The sequence below is a fragment of the Electrophorus electricus genome, chromosome 4, assembly GCF_041902795.1.
Source record: "Electrophorus electricus isolate QZ-2024a chromosome 4, ASM4190279v1, whole genome shotgun sequence".
Classification (NCBI taxonomy): domain Eukaryota; kingdom Metazoa; phylum Chordata; class Actinopteri; order Gymnotiformes; family Gymnotidae; genus Electrophorus; species Electrophorus electricus.
Genome location: NC_137500.1, coordinates 1644850 through 1665986, shown reverse-complemented (window position 1 = coordinate 1665986; position 21137 = coordinate 1644850). Strand labels below are relative to the sequence as shown.

Genomic DNA, 21137 nt, shown 5'->3' with positions numbered 1-21137 from the left:
ACATGTACTGCTGAAATTCCTGGCTGTCATTTCAGATATCGACCTACCAGATTACATTCAGTGTGATGTTGATGAAAATCTGTGACCAAATGAAGCGGACAAGGTCAAGTACCTTGAGAGGAACGAAGACTCAAAGGGGGTAGGGGGGCATCCTCCTCTGGCTGACAACGGACACTACAATAGCAATAATATAAACAATATAGACCAGAATAAGTATTGAGAGAAAGAAATTTTTTTTTTTTTTAAATGAGCAATGAATGTCTATTCCAGTTTTCTAGTCCTAGTCTGGTTTCGAAGGTGTATATGTGTCCAAAATGCTGCTGGCCTGAGTGGCACTGGGTGCAGGGCAGGACACACAAACCTCTTCAACGGTGCAAGACGTTTATTTACATTAAACATATAGAGATCTTGCATTGGGTGCCTGAAGACAGAAAGGCTGCAGTATCTAACAGTGAGTAGGAGTGAATGCATAGACAATCCATGGCTAGGCACTCAGTGTGCACATAAGTGCAACTGTCCAAGAGCGCACTTAAGAGCTCCCTATCGCTGGCATGAGCCTTTAGAGCCATGGAGAGGGTTCTGTGTCTGTGTGTTTCTCCAGGGTCACCCCACCAGTACCTGTGGCTATCCCGTAAGCCACCCAGTCTGTTCCTGTTCCTGGCATGAGAGAAGCTGCCCGGCCTGATCCTGTTCCATTTCCAGTATGTACGCTGTTTGTCCTATTCCCTAGTCTGAGTCACAGTCACCTGACCTCTAGAACCTGAAAATAATAGACCAAAACATCACGGTAATTTAATACAGATTCATTTATTACTCAGATATGGTGATGTGATATTTTAGAAAAATGATCACAGACTGACATTACCTGGATCAGTTGTTCAATATAAAGCAGTGAGTTACCTTGAGTCCAGAGGGCCAGTGTGCAGATGAAGATGGGGATCAAAGTCATGGTTGCTGTGGGTGAAGTTTCTGGGGCAGGCAGCTCTCAGTCATGAAGTGTTAAACTCACAGGACTATAAACACTCCTAGAGCACTGAAGCAGGTGCTGCACATGCAAAGTGGCCTCTCTCTATGGAAATGATCTTCCTAATGTCATGGGAGTAAAGATGATCACATTCATACAGTATATTAGACACTCTGTTCAATATGGAACCCTTTAATTACATTTCAGTTTTCAATGAAGACCTGGTAAAATGGACTCTTTTAATCACTCAGGCCTGTTCCCCTGTCGGACCTGCCTCTGCTGATCACTCCGGACTCCCTAGACCCCCCTGACCTACATAGCTCCACTTCTGGACCTCCCAGACCTGACGCTGAATGCCGTAGCCGCGTCTCCGGACCTCCTGAACCTGCCATTGACCACCTCAGCTGCACTCTCGAAACTCTCAGAACAGCTGTGGGCCATGGTTGTTACACTGCTGGACCCCCAGTCAGGCTCTTTTCCCAGTGTAGAGGACACTGCTCTGCTGGCCCCTGTCTGCAGTGCAGAGGTTGTTGCCCTGTCGGTCCCTACCTCTGGTGCGAGAGATGCTGCCCATCCTGATCCGGTTCCTGTTCCCAGCATATTGGATGCGACCAGTCCTGTTCCTGTTCCCTGCCTAGTGGAGTCCATCTGGCCTGTTCTCACCACCCAAGATGTCACTCAACCTATTCCTGTTTCCTGGGTCAAATCCATTCCTGTAGCTGTGCACTAGAACCCACCACCGCTGAACATCGCAGCCGCACCTCTGGATGCCCCGGACCCGTCAGTTCCTGTTCCTGGAGTGGAAGAAGCCACTCCATATGTCCCCATGCCTCGTGCCAGGCCTGTAGTCATGGTTATTCTTCAAGACTCCCCTCTGCCCCTAATAGCTGCTACAGGTGTGCCTCTTGAGACACTTGGAACTCTTTCGGTCACACCTCACAGTGATCCTTAAGTCCTCTCCGTCAGCCTCCCGGACCCATACAAATCCCGTATTTATGCCTGGTGCCTCTTCTGTACCTCCTCTGCCCCCTGAGGCAGCTGCACCAGCCCCCATTACTGCCCACTTGTCTGCTTCTGTTTCTTCAGTTCCTGTGTTGCCTACTCCTGTTCCTGGTTTTGTTCTTGTTCCTGTTCAAGTGTCAAGTGTCAAGTGTGAAAATTGTACATCCTGTTACCCTGCCTTGTGGGATTAGTGTTCCCTTTCCCATCCCAGAACCTGTAACCATGCCCACTGTGTATTTTGTTCCTGTACTTGTTTCTGTTATGATAAAAATACTGAACTCTGTCCTTGCTACTGTGACCAATCTCCATGTTTCTCCTCTCCTCTCCTCTCCTCTCCTCTCCTCTCCTCTCCTCGCCTCTCCTCTCCTCTCCTGTCTCTGTGCCTCCTGTTCTGACCAGGTCTCCAGTCCCACTCCTTTTCCCCATCTGGCATCTGTCCCAACTCCACTACCTATCCCTGCTTTAATGTAGGCCTGGAATATCGACGTAGCCATGGTCAGCCTGTACAGCAAGACCAGATATTCATAATGGCCAGTAGACATGCTGAAAGCTGTATTCCACTCGTCACCCTCCTTAACCCAGTTATAGGCACTACGCAGATCTAGTTTAGTGAAAAACCTGGCTCCTCTCAGTTGTTCCAATGCTGCTGGAACCAGGGGGAGGGGATACAGGTACTGCACCAACAGTTTGCTGAGACCCCAGTAGTCCACGGAGGGTCTTAGGCCCCCATCCGTCTTCTTTACAAAGAAGACTCCGGCTGAGGCTGGAGAGGTAGAGGGGCGGATGTACCCTTGTTCCAGAGCCTCGGTGATGTACTGGTCCATTGCCCATTCCTCCTCCTGGAAGAGGGGATAGATTCTGCACCTGGGGGGTATTGCTCCCTCCTTGAAGGTTATAGCTCAGTCCCAGTCCTAATGGGGCAGAAGCTGTGCAGCCTTCATGGGACTAAAGACCTGCACCAAGTCCTCATACTCCTGGGGAATGGAGATTGGTCTATTGGCTCTGGGGCTCACTATCGAAGTCATTTGTAGCGATATCGCCTTGTTCGCGAAGCACTTCCGGCTGCATGAGGGCACCCACTGCAGGATTCAGTTCTCCCTCCACATCACCTGCGGGTTGTGAGTCCTCAGCCATGGCAGACCTAATGTGATAGTGGGAGAGGGATGGAAGGAGGAAAAAGGCGATACGCTCCTAGTGTCCATCTTGGGAGATGAGGAGGCCATGGGGAGTGACATGCGTGATGTAGCCAGAGCCTACCAGGCCCCCATCCAGGGCTTGTATGCTTAGCAAAGAGGGTAAAGCGATTGCCTTGAGCCCCAGTCTCTTAGCAAAGCCCCAGTCCATGACATTACCCGCAGCCCCCGAGTCAACTAGGGCAGATTTATATGACACCTCTCCCAACAGTTTAAACATGGAGCGAGATGGGGAACAACTCACTAAGTTGGTACCTCTCCGTTGATCTCCCCTTTTGGGCTGTACCCCTGCTGCATTCAGCTGCATGGGCTCCTCCGGGTTATCGGTCGGCCTGGCGGGTCCGGTTACCTTGCGTAGTTGGGAATTCTGTTGTATACACTGATGTTTTTTCTATAGGGGGTGGTCGTACGTTATGGCGAGGTGAACCACCTTGTTCAACGTGCTAGCCTCCTGCTTGCCGGCTGGTTCAGCCTGTCGTTCTGCCCTTAACCCATGTACAAAAGTACCAATCTGCACGGGCTCGTTCCACCATGTCCCCGCTGCCAGAGTCTGGAATTCCATAGCATACTCCGCCGCTGATCTTAATCCCTGATTAAACGTAGCAGCCTTTGTCCCCAGAGCCTCCCTTGGCACAGCTCTTATATCTCCCATGAAACCCGTGTAATCGTTCAGTAATGGCGAGTTGTTAGTAACCAGAGCTGCTCCCCAGACGCAAGCCTTACCCGTGAGCCTGGAGATGATATACGATGCTTTGGCACAATCAGATAACTGTGGCGAAAAACAGTTTGCACTGCACCGAGGATCCCTCGCAGGTTTCCGGATCTCCTCCATATGCCTCTGATGAGGCAATTAAGACTCTTACCCCTTCAGGTGCAGAAGGACTGGCGGGGGAGGTAGTTCGTCCCTTGGGGCTCAAGGCCAGGCGGTTAAAATATTGGCTGAGGGTCTGCACCATCAATAGAACCTCCCTGATTTCCTGCCTATGTTGTTCAAGCGCTGCCATCTGAACAGTCAGCAGGTAAGTTCAGTCAGCACTGCTCGCTTCGCGTCCTGAAGGCTGCGAGGAAGCGAGAGGTGAGGTAGAACATACTTGTTCTTTATTTTCCATAAATTCTCTATAATCACACAATATAACTCCAGTTTAGTATACTTGTGTACAGCGTTTGCACCGATGGACACTGAATGTGTTTCTCCTGGTAGGGGACCGGCCTACCATGACAATGCTCTTTCAGACTAACTTGTGTTTTCTCTGCCTGATTATTGTTTCGTGTTTCTCTCCTTGTTCCATTTCTTTGTTCACCCTGTTTTATTTTCTTCATCATGTCTGTCATTTCTTGTCGATGTGCCCGACTCCATGTTTCAACCCTGGAATATTCTATCGAGCTGCCTTCCAAAAATGCCATACACTTCACTGACCTGCTGTCCGGTTAATGTGTACAGTTACAAATCAGTTACAACAGTTTTACAATAAGCTGGTTAAGGCACATAGCAATCATCCTTACCCTGCTGACATCAGTAGAGCGGCTGTAGTGGTTAAATTATTATAACTATTAAAGAGAGCACACAGACTGATACTTTCTTTCCAACAGAGATGTTCTTTAGTGCATCTGTAAAACCTGGCTCTCATCTGCTTTAAGCAGACTGTCAGCTAATTAGACCTATGTTCTCTATGTAAAGTAAATAAAAAGTAAAGGTTTACATCATTGTAAAGTAAAGATTTACATCATTGTATTATATATTCATCATATTCTCAGTTTGTGCTGCAATTAATAATCTAGAGAGACTTGCTGAAGTTAGGGAGATATGTGGGTTTGGACCAACATTGCTCTGATATTGTGTAGGAAAAAGAAACCATGGAAAAATAAACCAGTCAGACCATATAGAAATTTCTGTTTTAAACACAATAAAAATAAAAGTGATCTGATATATCATATAAGCTCTTAACAGTAAAGTTATTATGAAATGAATTTTATTCTACATTCAGTAAATGTGCAATTTACAAACAGGTGATGGGTGTTTACTTTATGAACAGGTGATATGACGTATATTGTTCTCATCAAAATTTCCTAATAAATGTGAAATGACTTAATATGTACAGCTGTATTCCTGCTTGTTTTATTGTAGAAAAAAAACCATGAAAGTCTTTATTGCCAGCATTTGGGTGGCGCCATTGTTCGATGACATCACAAGCACCACGCCCTACATAAAGGCTCGTGTCACTCAACAGTTACCGCCAATTTAATCCGACTAAATTCACATCTAACAGCGCATAAGAATTTATTTCATGTCCTACTGTGTGAAACAACTGTTGATTTGTAAAAGTATGGAACTATACTAACTAAACGCTACCCGCCGCGATACACAACTGCAAAAATAATAAAAGCACATTTACTCACTCAAATTGATGGTTTTGAGGAGTAGATTTTTAGGAAAGAAATACCTCTGAGAAGGGAACTCAAGGGATTGGGACTAAACAGCTGTGTAGCCTTAAGAAAACCACTTGTCAGTGAGGCTAACTGGCAAAAACGGCTTCAATTTGCTAGGGAGCATAAATATTGGAATCTGGAGCAATGGAAGAAGGTCATGTGATCTGATGAGTCCAGATTTACTCTTGTTCCAGAGTGATGGGCGCATCAGCGTAAGAAAAGAGGTGGCTGAAGTGATGCACCCATCATGCATAGTGCCTACCGTACAAGCCTGTGGGGGCGGTGCTATGATCTGGGGTTGCCGCAGTTGGTCAGGTCTAGGTTCAGCAATATTATATGTCCAAAGAATGAGGTCAGCTGACGACCTGAATATACTGAACAAGCAGGTTATTCCAACAATGGATTTTTTCTTCCCTAGCATGAGCATATTCCAAGATGACAATGCCAGGATTCATCGGGCTCAAATTGTGAAACAGTGGTTCAGGGAGCATCAGACATCATTTTCACACATGGATTGGCCACCACAGAGTCCAGATCTGAACCCTGTTGAGAATCTTTGGGACGTCCTGGAGAAGACTTTGCGCAGTGGTCCAAATCTCTCAATCATCAATACAAGATCTTCAGGAAAAATTAATGCAACTCTGGACAGAAGTAAATGTGACATCGTAGAAGCATTTGGAAATGAGGCCACAGCGAATGCATGGCATAATCAAAGCTAAAGGTCAGTCCAATAAAATGTTATAGTGTGTAACCTTTTTTTTTGGCCAGGCAGTTGGTTGAGTAGGTGGCGTGTTGGTGAACGTTAACAGCAGAGACTGTTAGCTAACGTGTTACGTGTTAGCTCGAGCTAATGGAACACAAGTTACACACCCTTTCACTAGCTAGCTAGATGTGGGATCCTAGAACCATGGAAGCTGAACTTACTTTTATTTTGATTAAAAAATAATTTTTTCGTTTTGTGAAATGTCAGTCGTGCTATGTTTATTATCTCAGCATCCCATAACAATATAAGCGCAAGTTTAATGACAGTTCTTATTATGTCATTAGGACTGTAATATGCTTTGTTTGACTAAACAAGTTAAGATGTATTAATGTCATATATCATTAAACAGTATATAAAGTATAGCAATATGTTAAATAAAATATTTTCAGAGTACAGTTTTAAAAGTGCTGGGAACAAAATCTGCAATTTCAGAAAGCGGTGGGGACTAAATAGGCAACTTACTGTCACTTCCAGGTCAGAAATGTGAAATCAACATAAAAGAAACACATATTTAAGTAATTAATCTGCCTGATGACACACTGTGAAGCTACAGAGTGTGGATGTGTTCATCGCATTTTTCCCATCCAATGAACCTATTTGCAACAAAACGTTTGACGGTTCTGTGATCACACCCCAATATCTTAGCAATTTTAAGAGTGCTGCATCCCTCTCAAATACTTTTTACAATTTTTGACTTTTCAGAGTCAGATAAATCTCTTTTTTTGGCCCCCTTTTGCCTGAGGAAAAGAAACTGCCCAATAATTATGCACACCTTGTTAGAGGGTGTTGATCTCCTTAGGCCACACTCTCCCTCATTACACAAATACACATCACCTGATATGCTTAAAACCATTAACCATTTAACTTGGAGTTGGAAAATATACATAAAAATGATGATATGGTAAAAACACTCTCTTGCCTAATAATTGTGCACACAGTGTAGGTTTGATTGTGTTTTAAATGTTTTAATAGACGATAGATAATTCTGTGATCATTTGTATTTGTCTACGTGATGTGAATAATTTAAGTTCTGATTTCTAGTATTTTTTATACCATATTTCACTTGATGCAATAAGACCATTTTCTTTTAATGTAAAATGTGAATAAATGTACCTATGCTTGTAGTGTGTATGACATTTTTAGCTTAAACATAAAGTTTACAACAAAGCACCTGAAGTTGAATCACTGGTTAAAAGCATCAGATTTGTTTAATGTAGTAATTGTTCCTGCTTGTCCCATTACTATATCTGATATCCCTCTGATAATCTCTGGCAAGCGGTAAAACACTCGCTGAGGTCTGGTCACAGAACATCAGAGGAATAAAGCACAATTCCCCAAGTTAGTGTGCAACATGTTTTTAAATGCAGTTGAGGGGATCCCATTATTTCACTAAACTAGACCTATGCAGTGCTTACAATCTCATAAGGATTAGGGAGGGAGACAAATGGAAGACAGCCTTCAGTACATCCTCAGGTCACTATAAATATTTAGTTCTGCCATATGGTTTAGCCACAGCTCCCTCAATATTTCAAGTGTACATAAATGGAGTTTCAGGGTAGATCCATCATCGCTTATATCGACGACATCCCAATCTATTCCTCCTACTTCGACCAACATGTGCATGACCTTTGTGCTGTTCTTGGTACCCTTTTATGGCACCACCTCCACTGCAAGTTGGAGAAATGTAAATTCCACTGTACAGAGGTGAGTTTTTTGGGATATATTATATGAGAGGGTAGCATACGCATGCAACCATGCAAGGTAGAAGCAGTGACAGGCTGGCCGAGACCCCAGATACCCCGGGAGTTTCTTAGATTCTTAGGATTCACTAATTTTTACAGGAGGTTTATTAAATCTTTTAGCACCTTGGCCAGACCCCTCACAGACTTGCTTCAGGGACAAGCTAAATGTCTTAAATGGAGTTCCACAGCAGAGAGTGCTATCGAGGACATAAAAATTGCCTTCTCTACTGCTCCTGTGTTACAGCATCCCGACCCAGAGAAGCCTTTTGTCGTGGCGGTAGATGCCTTGGATGTGGGAGTCGGAGCAGTACTATCCTAAGAAAATTGGAGGGAAGGAAGGTTAGGGCCCATAGCCTACTACTCTTGGAAGGTAAGCCCATCTGAGCAGAATTAGGGGGTTGGGGATAGAGAGCTCTTGGTGATGAAACTCACTTTTGAGGAATGGAGACATTGGCTGGAGGGAGTGAGACACCCCTTCACTGTGGTAACCAACCATAAAAACTAGAATACCTCCAAACTACTAAGAGGAGGAACTCCAGGCACGCTCGCTGGTCACTCTTCTCCCAGTTTGTTTTCGATGTCACCTACAGACCGGGAGAGAAGAATGTAAGGGCGGATCTTCTTTCCCAGCAACATAAAGCCAAAGCCTGATCGACCAATCAGGAGCCAGTTCTTTCTCCTTCATGCTTCTTGGTAACATGGCATATAGACCGCAGCATAGAGGCAGCTAAGCCACATCCTCACTGTTCATCGAACTGGCTCTATGTTCCACCCAAACACTCAAAGCTCTCATCATATGGGCGGTGGGAACCGGACATTTTGGATCGACGTGTATGGCACAATTGTTGAGTGCACACTACTGGAAGCCAGCCATGCACAAAGATGTGGTCAAGTACGTAGCTTCGTAGACAGACTCTGCTATCCACAAGATGCTGCACACTCCACCTGCAGGTAAGCTGTGTCCTCTTCCCACTCCCCTACAACCATGGTACCACATCCCCATAGACTTTGTTATGGACCTACCTGTCTCTGAGGGGAACACCGCCATACTGGTGATTGTAGACAGCTTTCTTTGATGCTTAGGTTTATTCCATTGAAGGGATTACCTACGGCAATTGAAGACAGCGGACCTGCTCTTCTGCCATGCGATTAGGCAGTTCGTGTTGTCTGAGGACATTGTTTGAGACAGGGGGACTCAGTTTACTTCACGGGTGTGGAAAGAGTTACTTGGGAAACTAAATATCACAGTTAGCCTAACATCTAGTTACCACCCCCAAGCTAACGAACAAGTGGAGAGAGTTAATCAGGAGCTGGGCAAGTTTCTTCATTTGTACCGTCAACAGCATCAGGAGACATGGAGAACATACCTCGCCTGGGCTGAGTATGTGCAAAACTCTCTTTGCCATGCCGGGATGAGGCTTACTCCTTTTGAGTGTGTTTTAGGCTATCAACCTCTGCTTTACCCCTGGAATCCACCTACATCTGACCAAATGGCTGTTGAAACGTGGTGTTGATGCAGCGAACAGGTTTGGGAGGAGACTCACCAGAGGTTGCGTTCAGCTTTTATGGCCTACAAGAAAAAGGTGGACAGGAGGGGCAGGGTGACCCCTCAGTTTGAACCTGGACAAAAGGTTTGGGTGGCTACTAAGGATGGCCGGGCTGACCCTTCCAGCAAGCTAAAAGCCAAGTATGAGGGTCCGTACATCATAACCGGTCAGGTAAATGAGGTAACCTACCAGATAGGCTTACCAGAGAACAGCCATGCCTCAACGGTCTTCCATGTGTCAGCCCTGCAGCCTGTGGTGGAGGGTCCCCTCTCAGAGGAGGAAAATTCTTCAGGTACCCCACCTCCACCATTGGAAGTAGAGGGAGAACCAGTTTACTGGACTGGGATTGGTGGGTGACAGTTAGGTGTGTTAGGTCAGAGTCAGGGTCATCTTTATCAGAAAGATTGTGGCATGGGGCACTAGTATCAGGGAGACATGTGATGTGAGGCATTAGTATCAGCGAGACATGTGGCATGGGGCACTAGTATCAGAGAGATGTGCAGCATGGGGCACTAAAAACAGGGAGAAGTGTGGGTTGGGGCACTTGTATCATGGAAATGTGTGTCTCTTGAACCACAAATAAAACTAAAGGAATGCCTTCATCCCAATCTTGGACCGTCTGTAGACAGTATTTTTGTAACATTGATTTTAGGGCCTGATGAAATAATTCCAAAGCCCATTGGGACTCAGGTGGTAAGCACTCGATACCCTGTGCTTAATAGACAACTGTTTTAAAACTTGGGCAAATGTTTTGGATAAAAAAATTGGATGCTTGGTCTGTCTGAATGTACTGTGGTAAACCAAAAAATAGAACAGAAATGTATCAAGGCTTTAATGACAGACTTCATTTTTATGGTGTGTAATGGAATAGCCTCTGGTAACCTTGTAATGCCACACATTACTGTCAGAAGATACTGATGTCCCATATTGTTTTGGGCAGGGGTCCTACACAGTCTAAAAGAAGTGTATCAAAAGGAACACCCACCACAGGTATAGGCTAAAGCAGGGCAGGCAGTATCTTTTGATTTGGTTTGCTGGTTAGTTAACAGGTGTGACAAGAGTGATAATAGTCTCTCACATCAGACTAACACTGGCCAAAGGAAACGCTGTAAGATACATTTGTTTGTTTTCTTCACCCCCAAATGACCTGCTAGTAAATGTTCATGTGCTGAAACTAAAACCTGGGATCTGTACTCCTGAGGCACAACTATTTGAACAACCCTATTCCACTTCTGATTTTCTCTGTGTGTAGGCAGAGTCCACTTCCATATAAATATACCGTCATCCCACATATATGTGGGTACTGTAGAATCAACATTGTGAGCTCTGTCCACGCTCTCTCTGCGATGTTGCAAAGAAGGAACTTTAAGCGGAGCATAACTAAGCTGTTCTTTATTGGCACAGGAATCCATGTTGGCAAACTCCCCGATTAATTTACAAGGTCTACTCGATTCAGTATACTTCTCAATATCAAGCTCATCAGTCCACAATATCCTCAAATTTCCGACTGTGAGCACAAGTAACTAAACATGCAGGAAAGATAGATAATAACTCCCTATACTCCATGGTCTGTAGGACAGTACTACTATCTGGATGCCTTGTTACTTCAGGGACAGAAAGAACTCATTTCCCATTAGAAAGGTAACTAGAGAATAGGCAACGTAGCACAGATTCCAACAACAACTGTTCCTGTAACAAGTTCTGACTGCAAATTGATAGAGTAAGGAAACAGAAATGTAACCAGCTCCCATGCCCTGAACCAAGCGATCAACACCACAATACGAGTCATCGGACAACAATAAAATTCCCCCTAAAAGAAAGGACTGGCAGTGCCTGTATCTCTTAAGATGGTTACAAATCATTCTGTTCCTATTTTTCCTGACATTGACACTATTCCATCTATTAAAAAGGGGACAAATGTGTTGTCCACACCCTTTTCGTCAATGTTACTACACACAAGCTGAGTAACATATTTAATCAGGGCGACTTCCTTCCGGAGAGGACCGCATATTCTTCCATTTCAAAACTCGACAGTCAACAATAAGATGACTGGGTTTGCAACAGTAAAAAGATACACGAGTCTCAGAGTCCTTTGTGCTTCCTGAATCATTACCACGTTTCTCATTCATAACACGGTGATTATCCTTGGAGACTAATCGTCTAACTTGATCCACTCATACAGCAGATGGAAAAACTACTTTATGAATTAACACATACTCATCTGCAGCAACAGCAGCATCTGAGAGACCTATAAGTTTTTTGCTCATTTAAATGTTTAAAAGTTTTTCCAGCAAATCACTCTTAAAATTCTTTACTCACTTTGCACCATTTATCAAACAAGCCACTAATGTCCTGCGCAAACTCAACTTAAGTCTGGTTGGCTATTTTTGAATGGGATCAAAAATTCTGGCAATAAGCTTATGGAACCAACTCATAGGCATGCACAATAGATGCCTTGACCACATAGTAATCTAGGTTTTTATCAATAGGTAATGCAGAGAAAACCTCCTGAGCCTTACCAACCAGTGTGCACTGGAGCAGAAGAGTCCATTAACTTCCGAGGAATCAACTTTTGACTCCCGAAACTGATGTACAAGCCTAATCTGTCAACTAATATATAAATCAGGGGGCTCACCCAACCGACTGGACGTGGACAAACAAGGTACAGGCACGGGTCTCTCTGCATACCTTCAACTGCGGTAGCCTGATTTCTTTACCAGCCTGGACTTCCAGGGCACAAACCTGCTGGGGTTGCAACTCCAGCTCAAGCTCCTTCAGGCGTATCATCAAGGCAGGATGGGAAACAGGAGTGAAAGGACTAATAGGTGCATTGCTGGCTGGCCCCTGCGTGGCTTCAACTTCTGCCTCCTCCACGGGTGAAAGTCCTTCCTCAGCACTGCCCACACTCCCAGAGACAACACAAGCATGTTCAGGCAACACCTCTGTGTCCACCAGTTGTCTATACTGGTCAGCCTTGATATCAACTTTTGTAACGAAACGGCTCACTGCAATACTAAATCAAACATGGTGAAAATAGAAACCGCAAACACTCCCCACACCAAAATGAAAACAGCCCAGCAAAAACATGTAGAGACCAAAACAAGCAGATGAGCCCCCAATTTATGTTACAACCTTTATACAGGGTTTTCAGTGATGTTCAATCACTATTCAAGCAATCATTGACTCCCATAAAACAAAAGAAAATAAAATACAAATCACTCTTACCTCAACTCCTTATCACAAAAACAGAAATACAACAACAAAGCAAAAAGAACACAGCAGCCACCCTTACAACTCCAAATGAATGAATTATGATATAAGAATACAACTGCTTTCTTTAGGTTTTGTTTTGGCTATTATTGTGCTCATGTTTTACATTTTATTTATATGAAAATATTTAACACATTGTAACTTATATTTAATAAGTGATAATAAGTAGTTTAGTATTTCACGATATGCTCCTTGGAACATATAGTAGATTAAAATAGAAATAATGTCAGAATATCAAAATAACAGAAACAACTTTAAAAAATACACTGAAATGCCTAAACGGATGTGCAATAAAATCTTAGCCGCTGCTTCCTTTAGCGACGATTCCACATAAAGACATTCTGTGGTGGGCAAGAACCTCCAGCCACTGGATCTCCAGTATACAGAGATTTGGCTCTGTAGAGGAAACTTTTCCAGGGATGTATCATCGAAGAGTTTGCTCTGCGTAGGGATGATATACGTTCACAAGGAAGATAAAACTGATTTTTTGTTGTTCGGAATTACACGGCCAGTTCTAGCACTCACTGAACGTAAGTTTTAGCTTTGATTGTTCTTGATTGTTTTTGATTATCGTAATAAGTAGGACTGAAACAACTGAAAAAAATTATAGGCCTGTTGAAGGTAGCCTAGTTGGAGTCTGCTTGTAAAATGTTCTCACCAGGGGCTCATTCCGAGAACAAATGCTGATCTGTGAAATCTTAAATCAAATTTTACTTTTAGAGGTTTTGCTATATTTGTATAAATGTCAGCTAAAAACAACCTTTCGTAAAATCCGACCGAGATACTTCCAGACTTTCGAGCGGTCTACAAACTGTATCAAAAGACTGAAAAAACAGACTGTGTCAAAAACGATACCCTTTGTCACTCCAAAAAGTAAAGAAAGATCAGATGTTATTGTCCATTTTTACCTGCATTTGTGTAATGTGTTATATAATGTTCATTGGTTCTGCTAGGAAGTAGGCTCGGACGTCCTGTCCACGCTTTGTAGTTGGTCATCTTTCATGTCGGTTAAAAGGCCCTGTATGCTAAAATTTGTCAAAATGTATGACCCTAGTGTGGGTATTAAATGTATCGCATCATACCTCTGTTGTAAATTGTATGGGAAAATATTACCTGTGAAAACAATAGTAACAGGCGGAATATTTTGCTTAGTGCATTTGGCACAAATGCACAGTACTGCAGTTCTTTTCCGAATGCTCCAAAAAATAAGCCAGATTGTTTGTTTACTTTGGATATCTATCCCTCAAGAAATTTCACATAATACCAAAACAGTTCTATTACCACATAAGAGTAGGAGCCATTTAAAATTGTACTACTTTTAGGCAAATTCAAAATATTTTGTAGAAACAGATTTTGACTGTTTTGACTGAAACAGATACATTTTCCCATAATGCCAAAGCAATTCCACTACCTCATACATGTAGAAGCCCTTGGATATCACCAGTGCAATTATGACCAGATTCTGCTGTACTATATGTTCATAAATCCATATTAGTCATTATATCTTTAGGCAAATTAATATATTCGTATCATATAGGCTGGTTTTGGTTAGCTGTAAGGTAAACTACTGTTATGTGGTAGTAGAACTGTTTTAGCATTATTGGAAATTTCTGAAACTTAGATAACCATATTGTCTCCAAGCCCATTAAAGACATTAACATTTTAATATGGATTTTTGAAAAATTGTACAGGAGAATCTGTCCAAATTTGCACTAGTGATGGACAAAGGCTACCACTCTTGGGTGGAAGTAGAATGGTTTAGGCATTATGGGATAATTTAAAAAGTATGTAAGCATACTTTCCCTGAATGAAATGGGCATTTTAGCATCATTACAAATACCAGGACATCAGTATAGGTTTGTTAAAATTGGTGCAGTAGAATCTTTTCAAACTTGAGCTGGTGAAAGCCAAGGGCCACCAGTCAATTTGCAGTGAAGTATTTCAGTCCTGTAGTTTAGCAACGCTGCATTAGATATTGCCTCTGTTTTAGCTGGTAATCAAGTTCTATAATAAAGGTCTGAGAAACATTACATTGAAAAAGCATTTTGCACAATGCTTTTTGAGTTGTCTAAACATATTATTGTGTTTAATGCTGCAAGTAAACTGTATTTTGTACTTTTAAATGCCGTAAAAGTGCGTGTCTTTGTCAAAGCTCTTAAAAAAACAACAACAAAAAAAAAACAACAAAAAAAAACCCCAACTGTTTCTTTTTGCTTAGGGAGCGTTAGATTACGCTGAGCAGCGAAATACCGTAAAATTGCGCATATAGTCGCATTCGGATTTAACGCGCGGAAGACTTGACCGTGAATCGCTAAAGCGCGGATATCTTGACCGTGTTTCTGTTGACATCATATACTTTTAGCTCGCTAATTGGGTGAATTGATTAAGTACTTGCATTACTTGTGCAATGTGGTATAAATGTATACAACTGCAGTTGAATCTTACCAATATAGCAAAACTATATAGCAAAAAGTCTGGGTTTCTTTGCACAAAACTTTGGTAAAGATTTCATAGATAAACATTTCTTCTCGAGCTAAGCCCTGGGTCTCTGTACAGTGTTGGCATGCCCCTGGTGCCCCAAAGATCTGAAATGTCTTGCTTGGATTTACACCATATGTTTCCACATGGGAAATCCAGTTAGTTTCACTTTATTACATATTAATTTCACTCTTTATTTACTATAATTAACTTATTTTTTACTGTTATTACTATTATTTCTTGTCTTTGATCCCTACAGATAAACACTCTGTGTATTACAAATACATGATCCGGTCCGGAAACTCCATAGATAACATCACTGACTTCACTGAAGTGACTGTACTGGATGGCAAACAGATCGACTCCTACAGCAGCAGGGACAGTATCAGGACTCCAAAACAGGACTGGCTGAAGAAGCTTCCAGAGAGAGACCAGCAGACAGGCACTACAAACCTAGAGGAGTATGGAATATGGCTAAACAGCGCACTCTATTTAGTTATTAAGGACTTTGGACACAATAAGTCAGATGAGAATATATATATTTTTTTTAGTTCCTCCAAAATGTTGACATTATTAATGCAGCAGAAGGCGTAGATCAACATAATTAATTCAGCAGAAGGAGTAGATCTGCATTATCAACACAGCAGAAGGAGTGGATCTACGTTATTTACTCATTATTTACATTATTTTAGAAAGCAGATCTACTAGCATGTATTCTATGAGTAAATGATCTGGCTAGAATGTATGCTATGAGTAAATGACAGCACTTTTGTAAGTCGCTCTGGGTAAGAGCGTCTGCTAAATGCCTTAATGTAAATGTAGATTATTAATGTATTAGGAGTAGATCTACATTATTAATGCAGTGGAAGGACTAGATCCACATTTAAAGTTTTTGTCTAATGATTATTCTTAAATGGAGGGAAAAACTGAAGATGTTTAACAACCTGTTCTGTCATCAGATGTATTGCTGAGTGACCTTTTAATTGGAGAGCAGTGAAGTTTGTGGGGTTTAACGGTGTGTGTGTGCCATTGCAACTCTTTTATTATTTTTCCCAGCAAAATAACTGGAATAATGTTAATAATAAAACCATAAGGATGTAGGGCAGCCGAGAAGAGAAGCTCCGTTTCCTGAAATTTTCAAAGCCAGCTGCACTCAGCACTAACTGTAAACAGATACGGTCCTTCTCTATCAGTGTTAAATACTAAAGCAGATGAAAGTAGAGACAGAACTGGAGAAGATAGGTGGGGTTCCACATACACTGAGTGTGGAGAAAAGTTATATCTACTGTATACAGTAGTTTTGTCTGCCATTTACAGTACAATTATGTCTGACAACCAAAGACTGCCATGTTCCATTTATGGAAAGACATTTTGGGTGAGTGAAAAACTCACAAGAAAACATGTGTCTGTGTACTGAACGTGTGTCTGTGTCTCTCAATTTCAGATGTTCACATTCTTCAGTGAGGTTTGGCTGTAATACTGAAGCAACATTTAATATTTTAAATTGCAGTAATGAATACGGTTATGATGGAGAAGATCTCATCTCTTATGACTGGATCTCGAAACAGTGGAAGGCCTCAGTTGAGCAGGTCCAGCACACAGCAGACTTGTGGAATAATGTAAATGGACAAAACTTTTTGTGCGATGTGTGGAGTGGATGAAGATTTATTTGAACTACAGTAATACTGAGATCAGTCAAAGTGAGTATTTGGTCTCCACAGTAAAACCTGTTTATTTATGTCTACAGGGGTTTTCAACTCCATTTGTATTCCAGACTGGAATTGAATCTCTGCACTACACAGTACACACAGTTATTTTTGATACACTAGTAATGTGTTACTGTAAAACAAGTCCAAGTGTCATTTTGTCTTTAGAAAACGTCACGATCAGTCCCTCCCGGGTTCCGTGTTGCGTGTTTTCCCTGTCTTGTGTTTCTAGTTCTATTCCATAGTTTCATTTTCTCCTCCCCTCGTTTGATTGCTTACACCTGTCCCTCATTTCTACCTTTTGGTTCTTGTATTTAAATTCTGTCTTGCTCCCAGTGTTTTGCTGTTCATTTGAATGGTTGTGTTTATGTGATTGTGAATGTGTTGGTTTGTACTCTGTATATTCTAGCCTTAGTGTTTCTTAGCCACGAGTATTTCCTAGTCTGTTATAGCCTGCTTCCCTTGTTTGCCTTAGTGTGATTGTTTATCATGTTTCCTCATACTCTCTGTGTCAGCTCTTTGACCCTGGACTGCCTTAATGACTCTGATTCTGCATTTGCCCCTAATAAATCTCTCTGCTCTCCGCACATGCGTCTGCCTCCTTACTGCTCAATGTTACAATAAAACATAGATTACATTTTCTGCAGCGCTTTTAAATAAATTATGATCTTCCAGAATGTATACACTTCCTAGTCCCTTTACTAAGAACTGCTAGCTTGTACCTACAGTCACTGTTAACTTTAATAAGTAGGATGGCATTATAGCTGCATTATTACATCTCTGTGCACAGTTACAGTCTGTATTTTACTGTGCATGTAGGCCTGTGCTTGAAAATTGTCTTGCAGCAAGCATGTGCTCACCTTCACTCCTCCTTCACTCTCTTCATGCTCCCTTCACTCTCTCTTCATTCTGTTGGTGTCTCACATTAAAAAAGATTCAGACATGAGGAAGATGAATGTTCAAAACCAAAGTGTAGAACTGAGTCTGAGCTTCACAGTGCTAAAATAGTGGATACATTCCTGAGTCAGAAAAGGTGTCTTCATAAATAAGGTGACATATTTCTGAAAAAATGTGCAGCAGTAATGTTTTTGATAGAGAATGTTTTTGATTGAATGAAAATGTGTCTGTTTACATCTGATCTCTCTCTACAGCTAATGTGGATGTTTATATATTTGCTAAGAGAGCTGTAAGTGACCCAGGCAAACTGACCCTGACCTGCCTGGCCACGAGTTTCTACCCTAAAGACGTGATGATGAGTGTGAGGAAGTACCGCACCTCCCTGCCTGAAGAGCTGATAACGTCCTCGGGAGTCAGAACCAATGATGAAGACACCTACCAGCTGAGGAAGAGTGTGAACATCCTGGAGAATGATGAAGAATATTATGAATGTTATGTGGCCCACAGTAGTCTCACAGAACCAGTAATTATAAATTGGGGTAAGTATATTTGTGATACCGAAAACTGTATTCATGAGTTTGAGAAGATGTTGGTCTGTTAAAGTATTGCACTTTTGCAAACTGCATAAATCACATCAGACATATTGAGTTGCAGTGAGAAATACTGATGATGAGCGGAGGCAATTTATTACATTCAGAACATTCGACTTGCATCACTGTTCATGAATGTTTTGTTGTTTAATAATAATAATAGAATTTATTAGTTTACTGACTACAGATGGAAAACACAGTGACTCCTCAAAGAAAAACTCTCTGATTGGAGTTGTGATCAGAGCTGTGATCTGTGGAGCTGTGCGTATGGCAGTTGTGGCCACTATTGTGATTGTCCATAAAAATAAAAGTATGATTGGTGAGTATCTATAAACTGCTTCTGCTGAAGGTAAAATTGCTCAGGTCTCTAAGATGCTGCGGATACTGCTGCTGTGTCCAGTTATTCATAAAACCCTGTGAGGTTAAATGTGTGGGTGTCTGCTCTCCTGTTTTGTATAAGAGCTTCAGTGTACAAGTTACAGTAATTCATGACTAAGCTTTTGATTCACTTCAGAAAAATCAGATTTGTAAATATATATTCTGTTTTATGGTCAACATTTGGATTAGAAATAAGTAAACTCTGATTCCTTTAATAAGTGAATTCAGGTAAAAAAGACTCACTCCTCATAAAGAAGAAATAGTCGTGATGAACCAAAAAGGTAAAGCGTGTAATGATAGTACGTAGTCCATGGACTTATGGGAGTGAAATGTAGCATCAGTATTTTGTACTATAAATTAGTTCAGATGTGTCCTCATATAGTTTTACTGTTCAGGTGCAGGAGATCAACTCCAGCTTGTGCAAGAGACACATGGTGAGGTCCAAATGCACCAGCTAACTGACCAAGTTATTATATAAATTAATTGATTTGTATAATAAATAAATTGTATTATTTATATAATAAATAACTATTATTTATGTAATAAACTAATAAACTAACTAGTTTAAAGGAGAGATAGTCATTTTAAAAATGCACGGTGGCTGTAACTTTGGACTGGCGCTGAATCTCACTCTTCTCTGGTTAATCATATAGTTTGAAAGGGACAAATTTTCCTGTGTTTTTCCCTTATTTTAATTCTTATTCTAACAAATTCTCCCCCAGATATTGTGGCTATGCTTTCTGACTTTGGTAATGTTTTTCTACATTTAAAACATTTTGGACTTTTATTTTGAATGAGTGTTGTTCACTGTACCTTTCCTGTGTGTGAGAGCAACAATCCCATGAGTCACAATCTGAACACAGTTTCATATGCAAGATATTTAATTCAAGTCTGGGTATTTTGTCCCATATCTTGGAACATTTGTCGGTCCCAAGAGAAACCCTCTCCCATCACAATCAAGAATGAATGAAGATCCCCTTTTTTGATTCTTGAGAACATTCAGTAAATACAAAACAATAAATAACTATATACAGGAATGAAACATTTTAAACAATGTTTTATTTTTTAATATAAACAAAAATAATTGTAAAAAAATGCAAATGAATTACAATGTGTGTTTAAGGGGCTTGCACATCATGCTCTTTAATTTTATTTATTTAGTATATTAAGTAATCAGCACTGACTCACTGTGTTTAAAATGCAGCCTCCCAGTCCCTGTTATGTTCTTACTAGTTGCTAAAATGATGTGACTTCCTCCATTTTTCAGCTACAATTGCATGATATCCTATGTGAATGCTTTGTAATGACCTGGATTTCTGCATTGATGAGTAATAAAATGTGATGTTTGGTCTGTATATATGTGTGCGTTCTCTGTTTGACTCCAGAGCCAGATCCTCTGTCTCCTCCATCTCTTTGGACCACACGCTCCATTCCTGATGCCACTCCAGGTCTCCAGTCCTGCTGACCAGACAGAGGGAGTGTGAGCTGGAGCCCCGTGTGTGGCTTTAGTTCACTTACTGATATGGTTCATGGTTGTTACCCAGTGTTGGCTGCTCACTCTGTGGACGACTTTGCTTCCCACATTGACACTGAGCTTGTGTTTTCAAAATGCCACTTTCCTTGTTCCTCTGCCTCCTGTTGTACATTTGTATATAATGTATATAATGTATATAGTGTATATAGTGTATATAGTGTATATAATGTATATAGTGTATATAGTGTATATAATGTATATAGTGTATATAGTGTATATAGTGTATATAATGTATATAGTGTATATAGTGTATATAATGTATATAGTGTATATAGTGTATATAGTGTATATAGTGTATATAATGTATATAGTGTATATAGTGTATATAATGTATATAGTGTATATAATGTATATAGTGTATATAGTGTATATAATGTATATAGTGTATATAGTGTATATAGTGTATATAATGTATATAGTGTATATAGTGTATATAATATATATAGTGTATATAATGTATATAGTGTATATATTGTATATACTGATGTTTTGATTTTGTGCACTGGTGGTAGGGAAGGGCTGTCATTTCCGTTGGGTTGGTTACTGTTTTTGTGTGAGTACATAAGAACATTTTTAATTATATAACCTAGTAATTTTCTAGAACAAGTCTCAAACTGCTTGACAAAGTGCTTACAAATGTGATTGT

At 41.2% G+C, this 21137-nt stretch overlaps 1 protein-coding gene across 2 annotated transcripts; it reads left to right on the top strand.

Annotated features, from left to right (window-relative positions):
• The first annotated feature begins 13282 nt into the window (after positions 1 to 13282).
• On the top strand, positions 13283 to 20589 carry LOC145657391 (class I histocompatibility antigen, F10 alpha chain-like). Of its 2 annotated transcripts, none has more exons than XR_014123026.1 (4): positions 13283 to 13438; positions 15646 to 17086; positions 18244 to 19391; positions 20343 to 20589. XR_014123026.1 is itself a non-coding variant. In XM_081711784.1 (4 exons), exons 2-4 carry the CDS (start codon positions 17044 to 17046, stop codon positions 20420 to 20422), a joined length of 408 nt encoding a protein of 135 aa, XP_081567910.1. In that variant the 5' UTR covers positions 13283 to 13438; positions 15646 to 17043; the 3' UTR covers positions 20423 to 20589. The 2 variants fall into 2 exon arrangements, 1 of the variants encoding a protein (XP_081567910.1); XM_081711784.1 differs by having other exon boundaries at positions 18244 to 18528.
• The last annotated feature ends 548 nt before the right edge of the window (positions 20590 to 21137 follow it).

Coding starts and splice junctions, on each gene's coding strand:
- LOC145657391 (XM_081711784.1), top strand. CDS start 17,044: ATGAAGATTTATTTGAACTACAGTAATACTGAGATCAGTCAAA. Junction 17,087..18,243: donor TAATACTGAGATCAGTCAAA/GTGAGTATTTGG, acceptor CTCTCTCTACAG/CTAATGTGGATGTTTATATA. Junction 18,529..20,342: donor ACCAGTAATTATAAATTGGG/GTAAGTATATTT, acceptor GTTTGACTCCAG/AGCCAGATCCTCTGTCTCCT.